The sequence below is a fragment of the Bidens hawaiensis genome, unplaced genomic scaffold, assembly GCF_021521415.1.
Source record: "Bidens hawaiensis isolate Kalapana, Puna unplaced genomic scaffold, B.hawaiensis_p1.1 tig00012418_1, whole genome shotgun sequence".
Taxonomy (NCBI): Eukaryota; Viridiplantae; Streptophyta; class Magnoliopsida; order Asterales; family Asteraceae; genus Bidens; species Bidens hawaiensis.
In genome coordinates, this window is record NW_027492014.1 from 30172 (window position 1) to 49428 (window position 19257).

General features: G+C 37.2%; 1 protein-coding gene and 1 pseudogene across 1 annotated transcript; both read left to right on the top strand.

The window, feature by feature from the left end:
- The first annotated feature begins 570 nt into the window (after nucleotides 1-570).
- Nucleotides 571-2011, top strand: LOC143540947 (F-box/FBD/LRR-repeat protein At1g13570-like; annotated as a pseudogene).
- Nucleotides 2012-7633: 5622 nt separating this feature from the next.
- On the top strand, nucleotides 7634-8921 carry LOC143540948 (F-box/FBD/LRR-repeat protein At1g13570-like). Its single transcript, XM_077033894.1, has 3 exons — nucleotides 7634-8371; nucleotides 8495-8662; nucleotides 8739-8921. The coding sequence occupies exons 1-3, from the start codon at nucleotides 7643-7645 to the stop codon at nucleotides 8919-8921; spliced, it is 1080 nt and encodes a 359-aa protein (XP_076890009.1). The 5' UTR covers nucleotides 7634-7642.
- The last annotated feature ends 10336 nt before the right edge of the window (nucleotides 8922-19257 follow it).

Sequence of the window (19257 nt, forward strand, 5' to 3'; positions counted from 1 at the left end):
CGCACCCATCTCGAACGTTTATCAAGATCAAGTCCGTTCGTTTGTGTCGGATGTGGTTTAGGGACCTACAATTATGTAACAATGTAAATATACAAGACAATACAAAAGACTTAATATACAAAATAGTCTAACACGTTTACAGCCGTAAACATATATAAAGAGAAAATAAAGAGGGGAGACATTTTAGTCCGACGGAGCTCATTCATCGGAATCTGCTTTCTTTCTTTAAAGGTCAGAATGTGTTTTTAATTTCAATAGTTGCTTTGATTAATTTATGAAATCACTCAATACCCATGATGATTATGCATACCTGATATTGTTTTTAAGTGAAATCTTATAATCGTTACTCGATACCCATATTGAATCATATTGAATTGTTGCTCATTACTCGATATTGTTTTTAAGTGACATCTTATAATCCTTACTCGGTGCGCATATTGAATCGTTACTCGTTACTCAATATATTGTTTTTAAGTGAAATTTGTAATCTAGGGTTTAGGGTGTGAAATTGAAGGCTGTGTATTCCATCTGTTTATGTTTATGATTAATATATTTCATTTTCTTAGAATAATGGTCCTAATTCACGGTAGACGTAAAACACGCAAGTTTGCACCAGAGGATTTCATCAGCAACATGCCTGATAATGTGCTAACTAATATTCTCAATCGCTTGCCATTACAAGATGCGGTGAGGACGGGTGTCTTGTCAAGAAAGTGGAGGTTTAATTGGACTATGCTCAGCCAACTTGTATTTGATGACAGCTTCTTTAAATATTTATCAAAAACAAAAGCGAAACATAATTACGTGGGAATTATAAGTAGGATTCTTCTTCATGTTAAAGGTGTCATTACTAAGTTTATTCTATCCATGGACAACTATGATTACCCTGTGTTGGATGCTGAAGATGTTAATAACTGGATTTTGTTCTTGTCGAGAAAAGGAATTAAGGACCTCACTCTTGTGAATAGGGATGAAACGTCACAAGTTAAGTTGTCTACTCATCTTTTCTCTTGTTTAGAGTTGAAACATTTGAAACTCCATAATTGTTATTTCCATCCTCCGCCTACTTTTCATGGTTTTCCAAACCTATTGAGCTTAGAGTTGTGTGTAGAATTTGGAAAAAACACTGAACTTGGGAAGTTTTTAACTCGGTGTCCTTTACTTGAGAGTTTGACTCTGGATGATCTCTTTTTACTTGAAAAAGTAAAAGCAGTTGAGATTGCCAAAGTTTAAAATCTCAAAACCCTGTCTTTGCAATTAGGTGATCCTGATGATACGGGCATCATAAGTTCCAATACAATCTTTGAGCTTCTTGGTTGTCTTCCAAATCTTCAAGCGCTTGATTTGGATTTTCAGGGGTGCAATGTAAGACTAAATTGTGTCTTTGCAGTTTACTTCACAGAAACATAGTCTCATTTGTTCATAATCTAATAATTAGTAAGTAATAGTATTTGGTATCATCTGAAATGGCTTTATGATTTCTCTAATCATTTTTCTTGTAGTTCATAGAAGGTGTTGCTAACAAGAGGTTCTCTATCACCTCTCCCTGCCTCAAGGCTCTTAAATTAACAAGAATATATTTAGAGAATGGTATTCAGTTATCATGTGCTTTGGAACTGATTAGGAGCTGTCCGAATCTGCAGACTCTTCAAATCACAGCAAATAACTGGGTATGTATCATATTGCGTGTCTTATAATCTCATATATAGTTTTGCATTTTAATTCTAGTTAGTTTTTTTTGCAGGGTGCTGCCTCGAATGCTCAGGTAGACTACAATACAACAGGACAGTTGCAGCTTCGAAATGTGATGTTTGAATGTTGGAAAGGTTTAGAAAGTGAAGTATGTTTCATAAAGTATTTACTTGCATCTTCCCCTTACCTAAAAAAGATTGTTATCTGTCCCTACTCGTCCAGTTTATTTACGTCGGATGAAAAGTTTACGTTTGCTATGAAGTTGTTAAAGCTTCACCGGGCCTCCCCTGTAGCTGAAATCGATCTCCTCCAGTTTTAGTTGTTTTGAACGTCTCTTATATTTGATGCATATTTGTGTGAATTTATGGGGGGGAAATTAAGACGTTTTAGTTTTAGAAATTTGTTTTCTTTGGTTCATGTTGTTAGGTGTGTGGATCATGCTACTGCAGTTTTCATTTACTCATTTCAATATGTTGTGTGACAATTTATTTTAATCGTGGTTTGCACCCCTACCTGTAATTTTTCAAAATCTGTTTATTTGTTGCATCAACCGGAAACTCTGTCTAGGTCTGGCCAGTTGACCCCTTTTTTATCCAATACAAGGGAGGAGGCATGTATGCATGTCAAATCTCATCCAATTTTCTTCTGTATTTCTTGAAACCAGATAGTTTAGTTTGACCGGTCAGCTTGCTCATAGCTGAACCATCAGCACCAGCAGACGCGGTTATGGAAACCGTTGGACTAAACGATTAGAGTGTGGTAGTATGGCATTGGCGATTTGGCGTCGAATTTATAAAAACAAATGATGAAAGGGTTGTTCACCATGATATGATCGTAGTTGATTAATAAAAAGGAAAACTTCATTACAAATATTATATTTGGACGAAAACACTGGTTCCAAATTGATGAACCGGTTTTCAACCCGTCCGATAACAACCCAAACCCGGTTTTGTCCAAACTGGTTTCCAAACCGACCCAATTTGGAGAAAAAACAGCGGATTTTTTGCCGAGACCGATTTAGACCCTCAAACCCAATTGGCTAGTTCTAAGCCCAACAAATCTGAGGTATGGTATTTGTTTTTAAAGTATTTAGCGGGTGTGATACGTGTACAATATATGATATAATTCTCTCAAGTAAACAACAGTGTGAAATTGAATCTAAGAAATCTCACCAAACACTCTTTATGTTGATTTGCTTGATTTAGTTTTCAGTTTGTAATTTTTAATTTTCATGGGTTAGGGCCAGAACTTGTTAATCAAAAAAGGGTTGTCTTGGTTTGGGTCGGAACGGGTTAGAACGGGTTGAGATAAAAAAACGTACCCCTAAAAAAAATAAAAAATCATAACTTAAAATATATATAAAACACAAAAAAAGTTAAAAAAAATACTAAAATGTTTCCACTGTTGTCCTTGTTCGGTAAAAAAAATCAAAAAATTGAATCGAAACCTAAAAAATCGACAAACACTGAACAAAAAACCAAAACCGAACCGATCGAAATCGAAATCGAAAGATCAATCAAAACGAAACTAAAAACTGAAACCGATCAAAAACGAAACAAAACTCCGAAACAAAAAACCAAACAAAAGAAACCGAAACCTAACCCATTATGATTTGAAACCTGCCACATTTTCTTAAGACAGTAACCCATATCAACCTATTTCTTTAAATTTTCCAACCCTTTTTACCCGAAAATAACGATGGGAATTTCAAGGACTCACTTTAACAAGTAGACAAAAAGCCTTTTTTGAGTGTCTACGAGCACCACATGCTCAAGATTTTCTTCTTGCTATCCCTATAGATGGCTTAGGCAGCATATGTCTCTAGTGGAGTATCGTATTGTCCTTAAGTATCGCCTCATGATTCCTCTATTCCCAGTTGATGAGATATGTCCTGTTTATCGTAAGGCGTGTTTAGCTCATATGGGGAGCACGCGGTGCATTGTAAAAAGGCTTCGTGGTTCATGTACCGACACGATCTGGTTAGGGATGTGCTATTTGATATATTCAGGCGGGCCGGAATTTCTATTAAGAATAAAGCACCTGTGAATTTTCTAACGGACCCGTCGGAAGGAAGATCATCTCTTCGACCATTTGGTGTTTGGATGGATAGGAGGAAAACACGCGTGTGTGGATTCAACAGGGGTTTCCTCTCTGGTGGGCTTAAGGAGTAGTGGTTTCACAGCCGGTCAAGCTGCTTTAGGCAAGGTGACTAAACATGAGAAGGCGTATGTTGACAGCCAACATGTATTTATTCCTTATGCTTTTGTGGGTCCCGAAACCGGATCCGACAACGAACGGTTTTGTTCTTGATAAGTGCTCGAAACGGGTGCGGTAAATCAAACGGCCAAACATATAACATAAAGATAATATAAATAGAAACGATCTCGTTATCGGTTGAAAGATTATAATATTAAATGAACCGACCCCACCCAAGGTGAGCTCCCCTTGGGTGGGTGATTTACACTATGAAAAACACACACAAACAAATACAATAAGTTCCTTATTTATAGCTAAACAAAAAACATTCTAGAAGCATTCACCCGTTGAAGTTAAACGCGTGCACCGAAGCTCTCGTCTCGTGTCCGGACTTCTCGCCGACATTAATTATTATCTTGACCGTGAATAAATAATGGGTTTCGTAATTTGATATCGCAAGTCACAAATATTGGCCTTACAATCACCCCCTTACTTGTGATCTCAAAACATCGTCGAACCGTGTCTCGCATTTTCCCAAATCATCCAGATAACCGAAGCTTCTTCAATCACCCCCTCAAGGTATGATCCACCTAATTCAGTCATGAAGACGTTCTCGCTTCTTTATCCATCTCGGATCTTAAGCAATATAGGTTCAGAAGAGGTTAACGAAATACCAGGGACAACGATCAAATGACAAAGCTTATTATTTCCATGAACAAAATTATTTAAGTAACTCACCCTTAATAAATAAGTATCCCAGATACTCGTATCCCACATTTGCCAGTTGAGAACTTAAACAATTTAATTCCCTATTAAATCCAACTTGTTTAAAAATTATCACCTTAATAAATAAGCATCTCGGATGCTCGTAGCCCACGTTTGGATCCAATTCTCGAACTCCTTGAAAATAATATATAAATAATATGCTTTGAACACGGTCCAATAATGACGAAAACCCGATCCATTTGGACTTTCTCTAGTTTGGTCAATCCAAATAACAATTATTTTCGGCCTAAAATAACATTCCTTGTAAGTAGCAAAAATATCAATCTCTTGAATATGTGTTGTCCAAAGTTAATCAGGAGGAAAAAAAATCATCTGAGCCCAGCCCAAAACTCATGGCCCATTACCCCATATCTGGATCATTGTTAATTGGCCCAAAACAGATCTCACAAGGCCAGCTTGTGGCCCAAAATATAATAACAAAAAGAATAAACCTAGTAGATAGATTGAGAATTAATACCGTACAGCCACAACAAAGAAAAAAGCATACCAGTGATTTCACCGGAAAACCCAAGGGACTCTGTCATTCCAAATCATGTCAACCCTAGCTACAGTTCCCTCTCGTCATAAACACCTCAAGCCAGAAAACCACTCACCCGAAAAACAAGCTTTGATGACATCACCATCGATATCTGAAAACACCCGCCGATGACATTGATGTACCATCCGCAATTAAAACCTCAAAGCTAGAATCTCTTCCTTGCCATGTTTACCGACAACCACCGGTCGGAAAATCGTATTCCGTCATCGCCGGAAAATCATAATTCGGCTATCACTCTCTTGAAAACTGTGAAACTCCCAGATCTACAAAGACAAGACGAACTTCAAGCACGTTTATTTCATGAAATCTTCAAACTTTATTTCCAAAACTTCAAACTTTATTTTCCAAACTTCAATAGGTCTTCAAGAAATTAACGTTTCGGTTCGGGTAATAGCGGAAATAAAACTCGAATATCAAGAACAAAGTTGAATCAGTTGATTCATACCCGCTCTGATACCAATTGTAGGTCCCGAAACCGGATCCGACAACAACAGGTTTTGTTCTTGATAAGTTCTCGAGACGAGTGCGGTAAATCAAACGACCGAACATATAACATAAAGATAATATAAATAGAAACGATCTCGTTATCGGTTGAAAGATTATAATATTAAATGAACTGACCCCACCCAAGGTGAAAAACACACACAAACAAATATAATAAGGTCCCTATTTATAGCTAAACAAAAAACATTCTAGAAGCATTCTCCGGTTGAAGTTAAACGTGTGCACCGAAGCTTTCGTCTCGTGTCCGAACTTCTCGCCGACATTAATTATATCTTGACCGTGAATAAATAATAGGTTTCGTAATTTGATATCGCAAGTCACAAATATTAGCCTTACAGCTTTTGACACTTTTGGTTTCCTCGCGCCTGAAGCTATGGAGTTACTTATCCGAGTTCAACGGGTCATACATAGTAATGTTAGGACTCCAAGGTCAGCAAATGTAGTTTTTAAAAGATAGTTTTGCAATTCAAAAGGGGGGTAGCGGCGCCGCTTGTTGTCTGCTTCCCTTCTGTTTCGATGTAATGTAAACCTTTGTCTTAGCTATAAATTGACTATAAATAGTGTTAATTTTGATCCATTTAGTTAATATATTTTACCCAAACTAACCCATATAATTTTCAAAACAACCCAAACAAACTCATCGAAAATATTTTGGGTCAAGATTACCAATAACTGTCTCGTTTTCATCCTTTCCTGATGTAAAACACGTGTAAACTATCGTTGGAAACTCGACTTAATTAAAGGGTGTTCTTGTAGTAGTGGGCTTCTTTCTTGATAGTGTGTTTCTGGGTAAGTCAGATTTGAAAGGTCAAAATCAGTATGGTTAGTATGCTTGATTAACATCTCACCTCATAAAGGTTCACTCGGATATCTGGATATCTAGGGTAGTTCCAAACGTTGGAATTTAATTTTCCCTTGAAAATCAATTTAGAATTTAACTTGGCCAAGATGTAAATTAGAGAAAAATAGTTGGACCAGTAATTAATAATAAATTTTATAATAAGGATTAAAACAAACAAAACAAATTAATAATAAATATTATTTAATTAATATAAATAGGGGTGAGTGAGTCCCTGAAATAAACATTTTAGTACGCTGGAGGAAGCTGTCACTCACCATCTACAGTTTCCAAGGTTAGAATCAAGGTTAGAAATATGTTGATATGGTAATTAATTGCTTGGTTTTATATTGATCGGAAGGTTCTCATCATATTTTACTACTACTCGATACATGCCCTAAATTGTTAGGTTTCATAAAAAAAATATTGGGGAAATGAATAGGGTTTGTCATAATGTTACTTTATGGGTATTGATTATACATAAGCATTTGCATATTCATATTTCACACACACTTTGTCACCTTTGTTATCATTTGCATATGCATATTCATTGATGAAGTTAGAATTATATATGGACTTGATCGATATTTCAAACTCGGTCGTGCATGTAGACTTGTTGCTTATATTAACCGAGTGATGAACCATATTCATGTGTTATTATTGTTCTAGTTCTTTATTCATGATGTTCTTAGCAATGTGCCGTGCTTTGGTTTGTTAAGTAGCTCCCGTTATCGTTTTGGATCTGTGAGTTTTTGGAAGTAACCGAAACTCTTTGGTTAATAGGATGCAGTCTTTAACGCCATCCAGTTACACTTTAATGCATGATTGTACAACTGGGGAAATTAGGACTTCTAGGGTTTGTAGCAATGCTACCGCAAATTTTCATTTACTCATTTTAATGTGTATTCATGAGTTGCTTGCTATCTGTTGACTCGCAGTAGCATTCTAAACAAATCAAGCCCTGTTAGTTTTGGGCAAATATGGAATTTTATTTATGTTTATGATGATTAATATATTTCATTTTTTTTAGAATAATGGAACGAATTCGCGGGAAATCTTAGTCTGCACCACAAGATTTTATAAGCCACATGCCAGATGACGTGGTAACAAATATTTTGGATCGATTGCCATTACAAGACGCAGTGAGGACTGACGTCTTATCAAAAACATGGAGGTTTAAGTGGACTTTGCTTAGCCAACTCGTATTTGATGATGACTTCTTTGAGTATTTATCAAAAGCAAATGATGAAAATAATCAAGTGAGAGTTATAATTGATAGGCTTCTTGTTCATCTTAGAGGAGCGATTACAAAGTTTGTCCTATCTGACCATAAAGTGGTTGTTGAAGATGAAGATATCCGTCACTGGGTTTCGTTATTGTCCAGAAAACGAATTAAGGACCTCACTCTTGAGATTTTTAAAGGAACAGTACCATATAAGTTACCTGCCCATCTTTTCTCTTGTTTAGAGTTGAAACATTTGACACTTACTGATTGTTGCTTCCATCCTCCTCCTAATTTTCATGGTTTTCCAAATCTATTGAGCTTAGATTTATATCTCCATTCTGAAGAAAACAGTGAATCTTGGGAGTTTATTTCCAGGTGTCCGTTACTTGAGAATTTGAAAGTGGATTGTGATTTGTATTCAAGCAAAATAAAACTAGCTGAGATTGCAAAACTTGAAAATCTCAAAATACTATCTTTATATCTGTCTGATCTTGACACTATGAATAATTTTCATAGTTCTGGTACAACCTTTGAGCTTCTGGGTTCTCTTTCAAAACTTCAAGAGCTTAAGTTGAGTTTTTTAAGTTGCAAGGTAATTAATGCTAAGTTGTGTCTTTGAAGTTTAGTTTACAGAAACATAAGTCCCATATTTTTCTAAATCTGATAAAAATAAGTAATAGTATTTGATATAATCTGATAACATCTTTTCTTGTAGTTGACGGAAGGTGATGCTAAATGGAGGTTCTCTACTGCCTTTTCGAGCCTCAAAACTCTTAAATTAGCAAACGTATGTTTATACGATGGTATACATTTATCATGTGCTTTTGAATTGATTAGGAGCTGCCCGAATCTGCAAACTCTTAAAATCACAGCATATAACTCGGTATGTATCATGCTGCTCGTCTTGTAAATTCATAAATAGTTTTGTTTTTGAAATTGAATACCGGTTATTCTTTCAGTATGCTGGTCTGCCTACACAGGTAGACTACAGTACAACGAAGCAGCTGCAGCTAAGAAGTGTGAGGTTTAAATATTGGAATGGTTCAGAGAATGAAGTGTGCATGTTAAAGTATTTACTTGCATGCTCCCCTTTCTTAAAAAAGATTGCTATTCATCCCTGCTCGCACAATGAGATTACGTAAGATGAAAAGTTGCAGTTTCCTGGTAAGGTGCTGAAGCTGCATCAAGCTTCCCCTGTAGTTGATATCGATATATCCTAATTTTCATTGTTTTAAACTTTCCGTTTATTTCCTGCATATTTGTATGAATATATGGCCTTATTGTGGTTGAATTAACTGGTGACACCTTGAGTTATCTAAGTGAAACTTGTTTTTTAATTATGGTTTTGAACTTATCGGTAATTTGCGAAGGTTTATCATGATCGATGAAGTCTGGCCTTTTCAGATGCATTTAGTTTATGGGTATTGATTATGCATAATCATAGGCAGGTTAAAATCATCATGTGAATATTTAAATTTCGTACACACTTTATCAGTTTTGGATGTTTTCACTTGATGTTTGTTATGCTGATGGATATAGTTAGAATTATGGGCTCGATCAATATGGGATTTTAGGCTTGGTTATTCATTCGACTGCGTATGCTTAGGAAACAAGTTTTAACCCAAATCCGTGTATTATAAGTAGAAATCTTGTAGTAAATATCTCAGTCTTGATGTAACAAAATCTTTTCAAGTCTGTTCATAAATATAGCTTGATTACACCGATCATTTTTCAAATTCGGTCTTGCATGTAGAGCCTTGTTACACTGACCAAGTGAAGCATATTCATTTGCTATTATTGTTCTAGTTCTTTATTCATCATTTTATTAGCAATACTGTGGTGCATTTTGGGTTAATAAGTACTGCCAGTTTATCTAGTATAAGTCCATGGATTATTTTTAAGTAACCGGAACCCTTCGGATAAACAGATGCAATCTTTAACGTTATCCGGTGACACTTTAATGCATGATAGTACAAAAGAATTTAAGATTATTCACTAAATTACCACTGCCAATTATATCGACATATGAACTAGATATGGTGAAAGGGGTAACGTTGAAGCTCCAACGAGCCTACCCCGTACTTGACATCAAGCGATACTAATTTTAGTTGTTTTGAACTCATCTTTTATTTATTTGGTATTTGTATGAATTTATGGTCCCTTTGGGTAATATGCTTTAAAAGGATATTTATATGTTTATTCCTAGGTTCATTTGATTTTTCTAAACAGAAAATCACTGTATATAGAGATCATTAACTTTGGACTGAAACCAAAAGTTATTGGGTCGCAATCTGAGCTAGTTGATAGTTCACATAAATTGATGGGCTGCAAGATAGTAATACATTCTTAAGTTGCAATCTGGCCACCATTGTAAAGTTTTCTTAACCGTAAATTCAATGGTTTGATGCTATGGTTATGGATGAAATTTGTAGGATTAAAGTAGGAAGAGATGAGCAAATGAATTTGCTGCAGTATATGCACAATCGTGCCATATGGCATGGTTTATGGAGGCACGGTTAGACCGTGTTTGTGGCAATGTTGGTCCGTTATAGAGGTGCACAAAAAATCTAAACCCGAAACCGGACCCCAAAAAACCCGGAGCCGGGATTTTTTATACCCGGGTTTTTACTGATATATTTAATCCTGATTCGTTAAAGATTAAACCGAGGGTGGCTAGGTTGATCTCTAGGGGAGGATAAGGAGGAGATCAAATTCAAATATATCAAGTTTTATTTATATTTATCTTTTATTAGTTTCCTGGTTGTAGTTAAATTGTTTTACTAGTTTCCTATTTCTAGTCAAGTTATGATTGTTAGGTCTATAAATAGTTTGAAGTTTTTATTAATAATAATAAGTTTAAGAGAAGCTGAAGTTGTTGAAGTTAAAACGTGTGTTGCTTCCTATCTCAATTATTAGAAGTCTTCATCACAAATATTCCATTTAATATTCTTCCACAGAATCCCTACTTCTAGTTCTTGCCAACCAAAAGTTCAAGACTTTTAATACCCATTGACGTCTTCAAGTTTTCTTTCGGTGTTTACGATTTAATAATCTAAAATCCAATTAGTTCATCCAACAATTGATATCAAGAGCGTAGGCGATCTACGATCTTTGAGAAGTTCAAGAACGGTGTGGGGCGACTAACCACATCAAATCGGAAACTCGAAGACCGAGTATTATGGCGGATGAAAGACCGGTTGTGCAAGCAAGGGAACCAAGTTCAACTTCGTTGCAGTGTCCGAAGTTAACAAAAACAAACTACAACACGTGGGTTGTAATTATGGAATCAATCCTTGATGCTATGGGAGGTGGTGAACGGAGAAGCCATAGATGACAGAAAGAACAAGATGGCTAGGGCTATTATTTTACAAGCCTTACCGGAAAACGTGTTGATGCAAGTTGCAAGAACCCGTGATGCTCAGGAGATTTTGGGAATCACTACAAGATTCCTTGGGGCTGATCGTGTGCAACAAACTCGCTTACGATCATTAAAGCAAGATTTTAATCAATTGAAGATGGGTGAAAAGGAATCCATTAAAGACTTTGCCGAGAAGATAACGGAATACGCCTCGCAATTTGATAGCTTGTGTAGTCCGATGGAAGATCATGAACTAGTTAAAAAACTGCTCGATAGCGTTCCGGGCCATTTTATTGCTATTGTAACAACTATCGAACAGTGGGCCGATCTAACACTATGGTGTTTGAAGATTGTATAGCAAGGTTGAAGGCTTTTGAAGAGAGAATCAAAGGCAAGGAAGCAATGGCCGAGATGGGAAAATTATTATATGCCAAAAATGATAATCAAGGTAAAAAAGACACCGATCATGGCTGGAAAAATTATGGGGCTCTTCAGGTTATGACCAACGGTGCCGTGGAAGAGGCCGTGGTCGAGGTTCAAGTAGAGGACGAGGTCGGTTCAATCAGAACTATGATAACCGAAGAGATGGTAACCAACCGAACATGAACAACCAAGGCAGAGACGGCAATCAAGGTAATAATCAAAATAATCAAAATCAAGGTAGAGGTAAAAGCAGTGTTCGGTGTTATAATTGCAATGTTTTGGGCCACTTTGCATGGGAATGTCCGAGACCACCGACTCAAGAAGCGAACCTGAACCAAGCCGAGGCCTAGCCGCCAAATCTTATGATGGCCTTAGTTGAAGTTGATAAAGAACAAGTTATGTTGAACGAGGAGAAGGTTCATCCAATCCGTTATGCAAATGACTCGGTAAGCGATTCAATTTGGTATTTAGATAATGGCGCGTCAAATCACATGACCGGGTGTGAAGCCCACTTTGCCCAAATTGATTATTGAATGAGTGGTTTGGTGAAATTTGGAGACGGGTCCAAAGTGAATATTAAAGGGAGAGGTTCCATTATTTTCGATTGCAAGAATGGTGAGCAGCGGGTTCTGAATAAAGTCTATTACATACCCGACTTATGTAGCAACATATTGAGCATCGGTCAGTTAACCAAAGAAGGGTGTAAGGTTTGGATAGCAAACGACCACTTGTGGCTATACGAGGAAGGAGATTGCTTGCTAATGAGAGTCCCGAGAAGTCCAAACCGTCTTTACAAGATCGAGCTCAGAATTGGAACCCCGGTATGTCTTTTAGCTTCCATTAAAGACCAAGGATGGCTATGGCACGCTAGACTTGGTCATGTTAATTTTGAAACATTAACTAATATGAAGACTAAAAATATGGTGCATGGCGAAATTCAAACTTTGCATGGTGAGCATGTTTGCAATGCATGTATGCTAGGCAAACATAGTAGAAACCCGTTTCCTAAAACCACCATGTTCCATGCCACAAGACCATTTGAGTTGGTTCACACCGATTTATGTGGACCAATCTCACCTCCTACTTTGGGAGGAAACCGGTATTTTATGCTTCTTGTAGATGATCATACGAGGTATATGTGGGTTTATACTATTAAAAATAAGAATGATGCTTTGGGTATTTTCAAAAAGTTTAAGCAGGAAGTTGAGTTAGAGCATTCGCTAAAGGTTAAAGCTCTAAGAAGTGATCAAGGTGGCGAGTTTCTCCACAAACTTTTCACCGAATATTGTGATCAAGAAGGAGTAAAAAGAATGTTTACAGCTCCTTACTTTTCTCAACAAAACGGTGTGGTCGAAAGGTGGAACCGAACGGTCCTAAATGCAACAAGAAGTATGATGAAAGCTATGGACCTTCCACAAAACTTATGGGGAGAAACGGTCAGACACTCGGTTTACGTGTTGAATCGGGTACCTACTAAAGCATTGAAGACGGTAACCCCCTATGAAGCCTTGAAGGGCCGAAAGCCCAACATAGCACCCTTACGAGTGTTTGGGTGCTTAACGTACATGAAGATACCCACCGCCAACCTTCAAAAGTTAGATGATCGAAGCATGGAGGTTGTACATATCAGAACCGAACCGGGATCAAAAGCTGACAGATTGTACGAACCGGCTCAAAACCGTATTTATGTGAGCCGGGATGTCCATTTCGAAGAAAGTCAAAAGTTTGACTGGTCCCTACATACCGACTCGTGTCAAGTCGGAACCGGACCTGAGTGGGTTGAATTTATAATCGAGCCGGTCCAAGAAGTTCAACAAGAAATTGCTATTGAAAACGAAGACCCAACAGACCTTAACGGGCCTGAATTTGAAGACCAACCGGAAGGAAATCCCGAACCTGAGCTGCGAAGAGCTGGTCGTCAATCGGTCCCTCCTAAAAGATTTGAAGATTATGTAATGTTTTGTGAAGAAGAATGTCTTCTCCTAGATGAAGAGCTAGCTACCTTTGAAGAGGCAAAGAATTCCAAAAAATGGCGAGAAGCAATGAGATCCAAATTAGTCTCAATCGAACAAAACAATACATGGGACTTATGTAATCTACCATTGGGTCACAAGGCGATCGGTTTGAAGTGGGTGTTTAAAACCAAACGTGATGCAGACGGGTCAATAACAAAGTACAAAGCAAGATTAGTCACGAAGGGGTACGTGCAAGAGAACGGGATAGACTTTGATGAGGTTTTTACCCCGGTGGCGAGAATGGAAACCGTACGTCTGATTTTAGCAATTGCAGCAAATTATGGTTGGTTCCTTTACCATTTGGACGTTAAATCGGCGTTCTTAAATGGCGAGCTGAAAGAAGAAGTGTACGTGAAGCAACCTCATGGTTTTGAAGTTCCTGGGAAACACGGTATGGTTTATAAATTACGAAAGGCTTTATATGATCTTCGCCAAGCCCCACGAGCTTGGAACGAAAAACTCGACAAAACGTTGAAAGGTTTGGATTTTATTCGATGTCCGAGAGAACCGGCGGTGTACAAGCGGAATACAAGAACCGACATTCTCATTGTTGGTGTATATGTCGATGATCTTATCGTGACTAGTTCGAGTCAAGCTGAGATTGAGAAATTTAAAAGTCAAATGAAGAATGAGTTCGATATGCAAGATCTTGGAATGCTTTCTTACTATTTGGGCATTGAAGTAACACAAAAGAAGCATGAGATAAAGTTGAAACAAGAAGCTTATGCTAATAAAATTTTAATGAGTGCAGGTTTAAGCGAGTGCAACCCGACTCGATTTCCTATGGAACATCGGTTGCAAGTGACTAAAGATGAAAAAGGAGAACCAGTTGATGCAACCGAATATCGGCGAATAATCGGTAGCTTAAGGTATTTAACACACACGAGGCCTGATTTGAGTTACTAAGTTGGAGTTGCTAGTAGGTTCATACAAGAACCGAAACAATCCCATATGCAGATTCTGAAGTATATACTACGATATGTACAAGGCACGAGTGGATATGGTTTAACGTATGGATGCGGTAGTAGAGAGTTGATTGGTTTTTGTGATAGTAGTTATGGTATGGATTAAACGGATGGACAAGGTACCACCAGAATGGCGTTTTATTATGGTGGTGCATTGATCTCATGGCTCTCACAAAAGCAACAAACTGTAGCCTTGTCGTCGTGTGAATCTAAGAATATGGCAGCAGCAACCGCGGCTTGTCAATCTATATGGTTAAGGGGATTGTTGAGTGAGTTGACCGGGCATGAAGAAAAGGTGGTGACGTTACATGTGGATAACAGATCTGCCATAGATTTGATGAAGAATCCCGTGTTTCATGGAAGAAGTAAGCATATCAATATTAGATTTCACTTCATTCGTGAATGTATTGAACGTGGTGAAGTCCAAGTTGAGCATATTAGTGGAGAGAAACAAAAGGCGGATATTCTTACAAAAGCGCTACCGAAGTTAAAGTTTGAAGAGATGAGGAAATTGCTCGGGATTGAAGATCTGAAAGGAACGAATCAAGATTAAGGGGGTGAATGATATATTTAATCTCGATTCGTTAAAGATTAAACTGAGGGTGGCTAAGTCGATCTCAAGGGGAGGATAAGGAGGAGATCAAATTCAAATATATCAAGTTTTATTTATATTTATCTTTTATTAGTTTCCTAATTATAGTTAAATTGTTTTACTAGTTTCTTATTTCTAGTCAAGTTATGATTGTTAGGTCTATAAATAGTTTGAAGTTTTTATTAATAATAATAAGTTTAAGAGAAGCTAAAGTTGTTGAAGTTAAAACGTGTGTTGCTTCCTATCTCAATTATTAGAAGTCATCATCACAAATATTCCATTTAATATTCTTCCACAGAATCCCTGCTTCTAGTTCTCGCCAACCAAAAGTTCAAGACTTTTAATACCCATCGACGTCTTCAAGTTTTCTTTCGGTGTTTACGATTTAATAATCTAAAATCCAATTAGTTCATCCAACATTTACTACCTGACTGCCGACCCTACCCGTAAGGTACGGATAGGGTATGCATTTCAGTACCAAAACTTGTACCCGGAACTGGACCCGATTTGTACCCGGTAATACCCAAAACCAGAACCGGTTCATATCCAGAATCGGGTTTTTCAAATACCCGATCTATACCTGAAAATAACCCTAAAAAAGGGCTCCCCTTAAAAAACTCAACCTATACCCGATCTATACCTGAAAATAACCCTAAAAAAGGGCTCCCCTTAAAAAACTCAACCTATACCCGGAAAATCCCGAAAATAAGGTCTTTTTTTCCTATACCTGGAAACAAAGTATTCAAATACCCAGTTCTATATCCGACCCAAACCTGATGCATAGGGTATAGTTTTTTTAGACAATACCAGGACCCGACCCGGGGTATTGTCAATACCTGATTTCCTATTCCGGTCATACCTGAACCCGATTCCATACCCATAACTGTGTATTAGAAAAAACCGGATCTTGTGGTGGCAAATGGGCCGGGTCAAGTTAAAATGGGTTGTTTTGGTTTGTGTCGGAACGGGTTAGAACGGATTAAGATAAAAAGCATACCCTTCAAAAAATAATTAAAAAATGTTTCCACCGTTGTCCTTGTTTGGTAAAAAGAATTGAGAAATTGAACCGAAACCTAAACAATTAACAAACACTAAACAAAATACCAAAACCGAACCGATCGAAGCCGAAAAAATCAATCAAAACAAAAGTAAAAAACTGAAACCGACCAAAAACGAAAAAAAAAAACAAAACGAAACAAAAAACCGAAAACGAACAAAAAATCAAACTAAAGAAACCGAAACCCAACCCATTCTGATATGAAACTTGCCATATTTTCTTATGACAGTAACCCATATCAACCTATTTCTTTGAATTTGCCAACCCTTTTTGACCCGAAAATAACGATGTGGAATTTCAAGGACTCATTTTGATCCATTTAGTTAAAATATTTTACCCAAATCAACCCATATAATTTTCAAAACAATCCAAACAAACTCATTTGAAATATTTTGGGTCAAGATTACCAATAGCTATCTCATTGTTATCCTTTCCTGGTGTAAAACACAACGTGTAAACTAACATTGGAAACTCGACTTAAGGGTGTTCCCACAGTGGTGGGCTTCTTTCTTGATGGTGTGTTCCTGGTAAGTCAGGTTTGAAAAGTCATAACCAGTATGGTTGATTGACATCTCACCTCATAAAGGTTCCCTCGGGTATTTGGGGTAGTTCCAAACGTTGGAATTTAATTTTCCCTTGTGTAGGGACAATATATTGTTATTAGGATTGTTTATGTTGTTCTAGTTTGCTTTTAGTAGATGTATTACGTACTCGGTACGTTTATTTTGTATGGTAAAAATGTAACTTTGGAGAAATGGGAACCCTGTAAAAGGCTCACTTTACCCATTTCTCCACAACAACTCAAGACACAACACTCTTTGGAAATAAAGTTTCTTTCTTCAACCTCTCCAGTTTCTTCTTTTTATATATAATGAAAACCAAGATCCAAGATTCGAGTGTTGTTGGTGATTTCCGCTAACCAACAGCATAGATCGATCCGAGTAAAGTTGTGAGATATATCTAGAGAACCTATACCTTGAAAATCAATTTAGAATTTAACTAGCCCAAGATGTAAATTAGAGAAAAATAGTTGGACCAGTAATTAATAATAAATCTAACTAATATTTTAAAGCAAAACCAATTTGTCCACTTGTCTTTCTCCTAGGGTGTCCACCTAATGTTCCATGTCATCCACTTTCCGTGCTTACAATTTCCACATAATTAATCAATTAATTTTAAACCTAATGCTAATTAACATTTAAACCAATATATAACACAAGCATTGGTCAAACATAACATTTAAAGTTTTGAATTCATAACTTAACATTTTTTTAACCAACCTAAATATAAAATATTTCAATGTTTAGATTACATCGATACAGAAGGCAAGCGGGCAACAAGCTGCGCCGCTACCCCTTTTTGATTTGTAAAACCCAATCTTTTAAAAACTGCATTTGCTGATCTTCGAGTCATAACATTACTTTGCATGACCCGCTAAACACGGGTAAGTAACTCCACAACTTCAGACGCGAGAAAACCAAAAGTATCAAAAGCTAAAGGAATAAATACATGTTGGTTGTCAAGATACGCCTTAACATTTACTTTGAATTTATTACATCTAACTAATCTAACTAATATATTAAAGGAAAACCAATTTGTCCATTTGTCCTTCTCCTAGGGTCCACCTAATGTTCCATGCCATTCATTTTTCATGCTTATAATTTCCACATAATTAATCAATTAATTTTAATCCTAATGCTAATCTTCTTACTATACTATTAAAGCAAAAAACAAGATATCCACATAGCGTATGTCCCGAAACCGGATCCGACAACGAACGGCTTTGTTCTTGATAAGTGCTCGAGACGGGTGCGGTGAAACAAACGACCGAGCATAAATAATATAACGATAAAATAAAGGAACGATCTCGTAACCGGTACAAAAGATTCATAATATTAAAACGAACCGATCCCACCCAAGGTGAGCTCCCCTTGGGTGGTTGTTTACACCAACACAACACACACAAACAAATACAAGAAAGTCCCTACTTATAGCAAAATAAAAAAAACATTCTAGAAGCTTTCTCGTTGAAGCTAAACGCGTATGCTGAAACTCTCGTCTCGTGTCCGGATTTCTCGCCCATTTTAATTATTAACTTGACCATAAATTGGATAACGGGTTTCGTACTTTGATATCGCAAGTCACATTTTTGGCCTTACAATCACCCCCTTGACTTGTGATCTCAAAACATCGTCGAACCGTGTCTCGCATCTTCACATATCAGCCGCTAAGCCGAAGCTTCTTCAATCACCCCCTCAACCTTGATCCACCTAATTCATTCATGAAGACGTTCTCGCTTCTTTATCCATCTCGGATCTTAAGCAATATAGGTTCAGATGAGCTTAACGAAATACCGGGGACAACAATCAAATGACAAAGCTTATAATTTCCGTGAATGAAATTATTTATGTAACTCGCCCCTAATAAATAAGTATCTCAGATACTCGTATCCCACATTTTTTAGGTTGAGAGCTTAAGCAATTTAATTCCCTATTAAATCCAAGTTGTTCAAAAATTATCACCTTAATAAATAAGCATCTCGGATGCTCGTAGACCACGTTTTCAGGATCCAATTCTCGAACGCTTTGAAAATAACATATAAATAATATGCTTTGAACACGGTCCAATAATGACAAAAACCCGATCAATTTTGACTTTCTTCGGTTGGTCAATCCGAACAATAATCAATTTCACGGCCCAAGATAATTATATCACATAATTGGCCCAATCTGTGCTTAAATAACCAGCCCAAACTATGCTTAAATAACCAAGCCCAAGCAATGGCAGGCCCACATTTCCAGCACAAAAAAAACAATAAGTGAACTTTCAGCCCAACATATATATGCCACAAACCCTAGCTACCTCATTATTCACATTAGTTGCTGCAGTTATCATCTTGCCGGAAAAACAGTCACCAGCGCCGCACTTGCCGGAAAGACGTTTTTCCGGCAACCACAACGCCGCCGCCAGTTCTTCTTGTTAACAGCAACTATCTCCTCCTGATGAAGTCTCCATTTACTCGCCGGTGACTGTTCTTCTTGTGGTCCACCATTAGAGCCGTCGCCGCC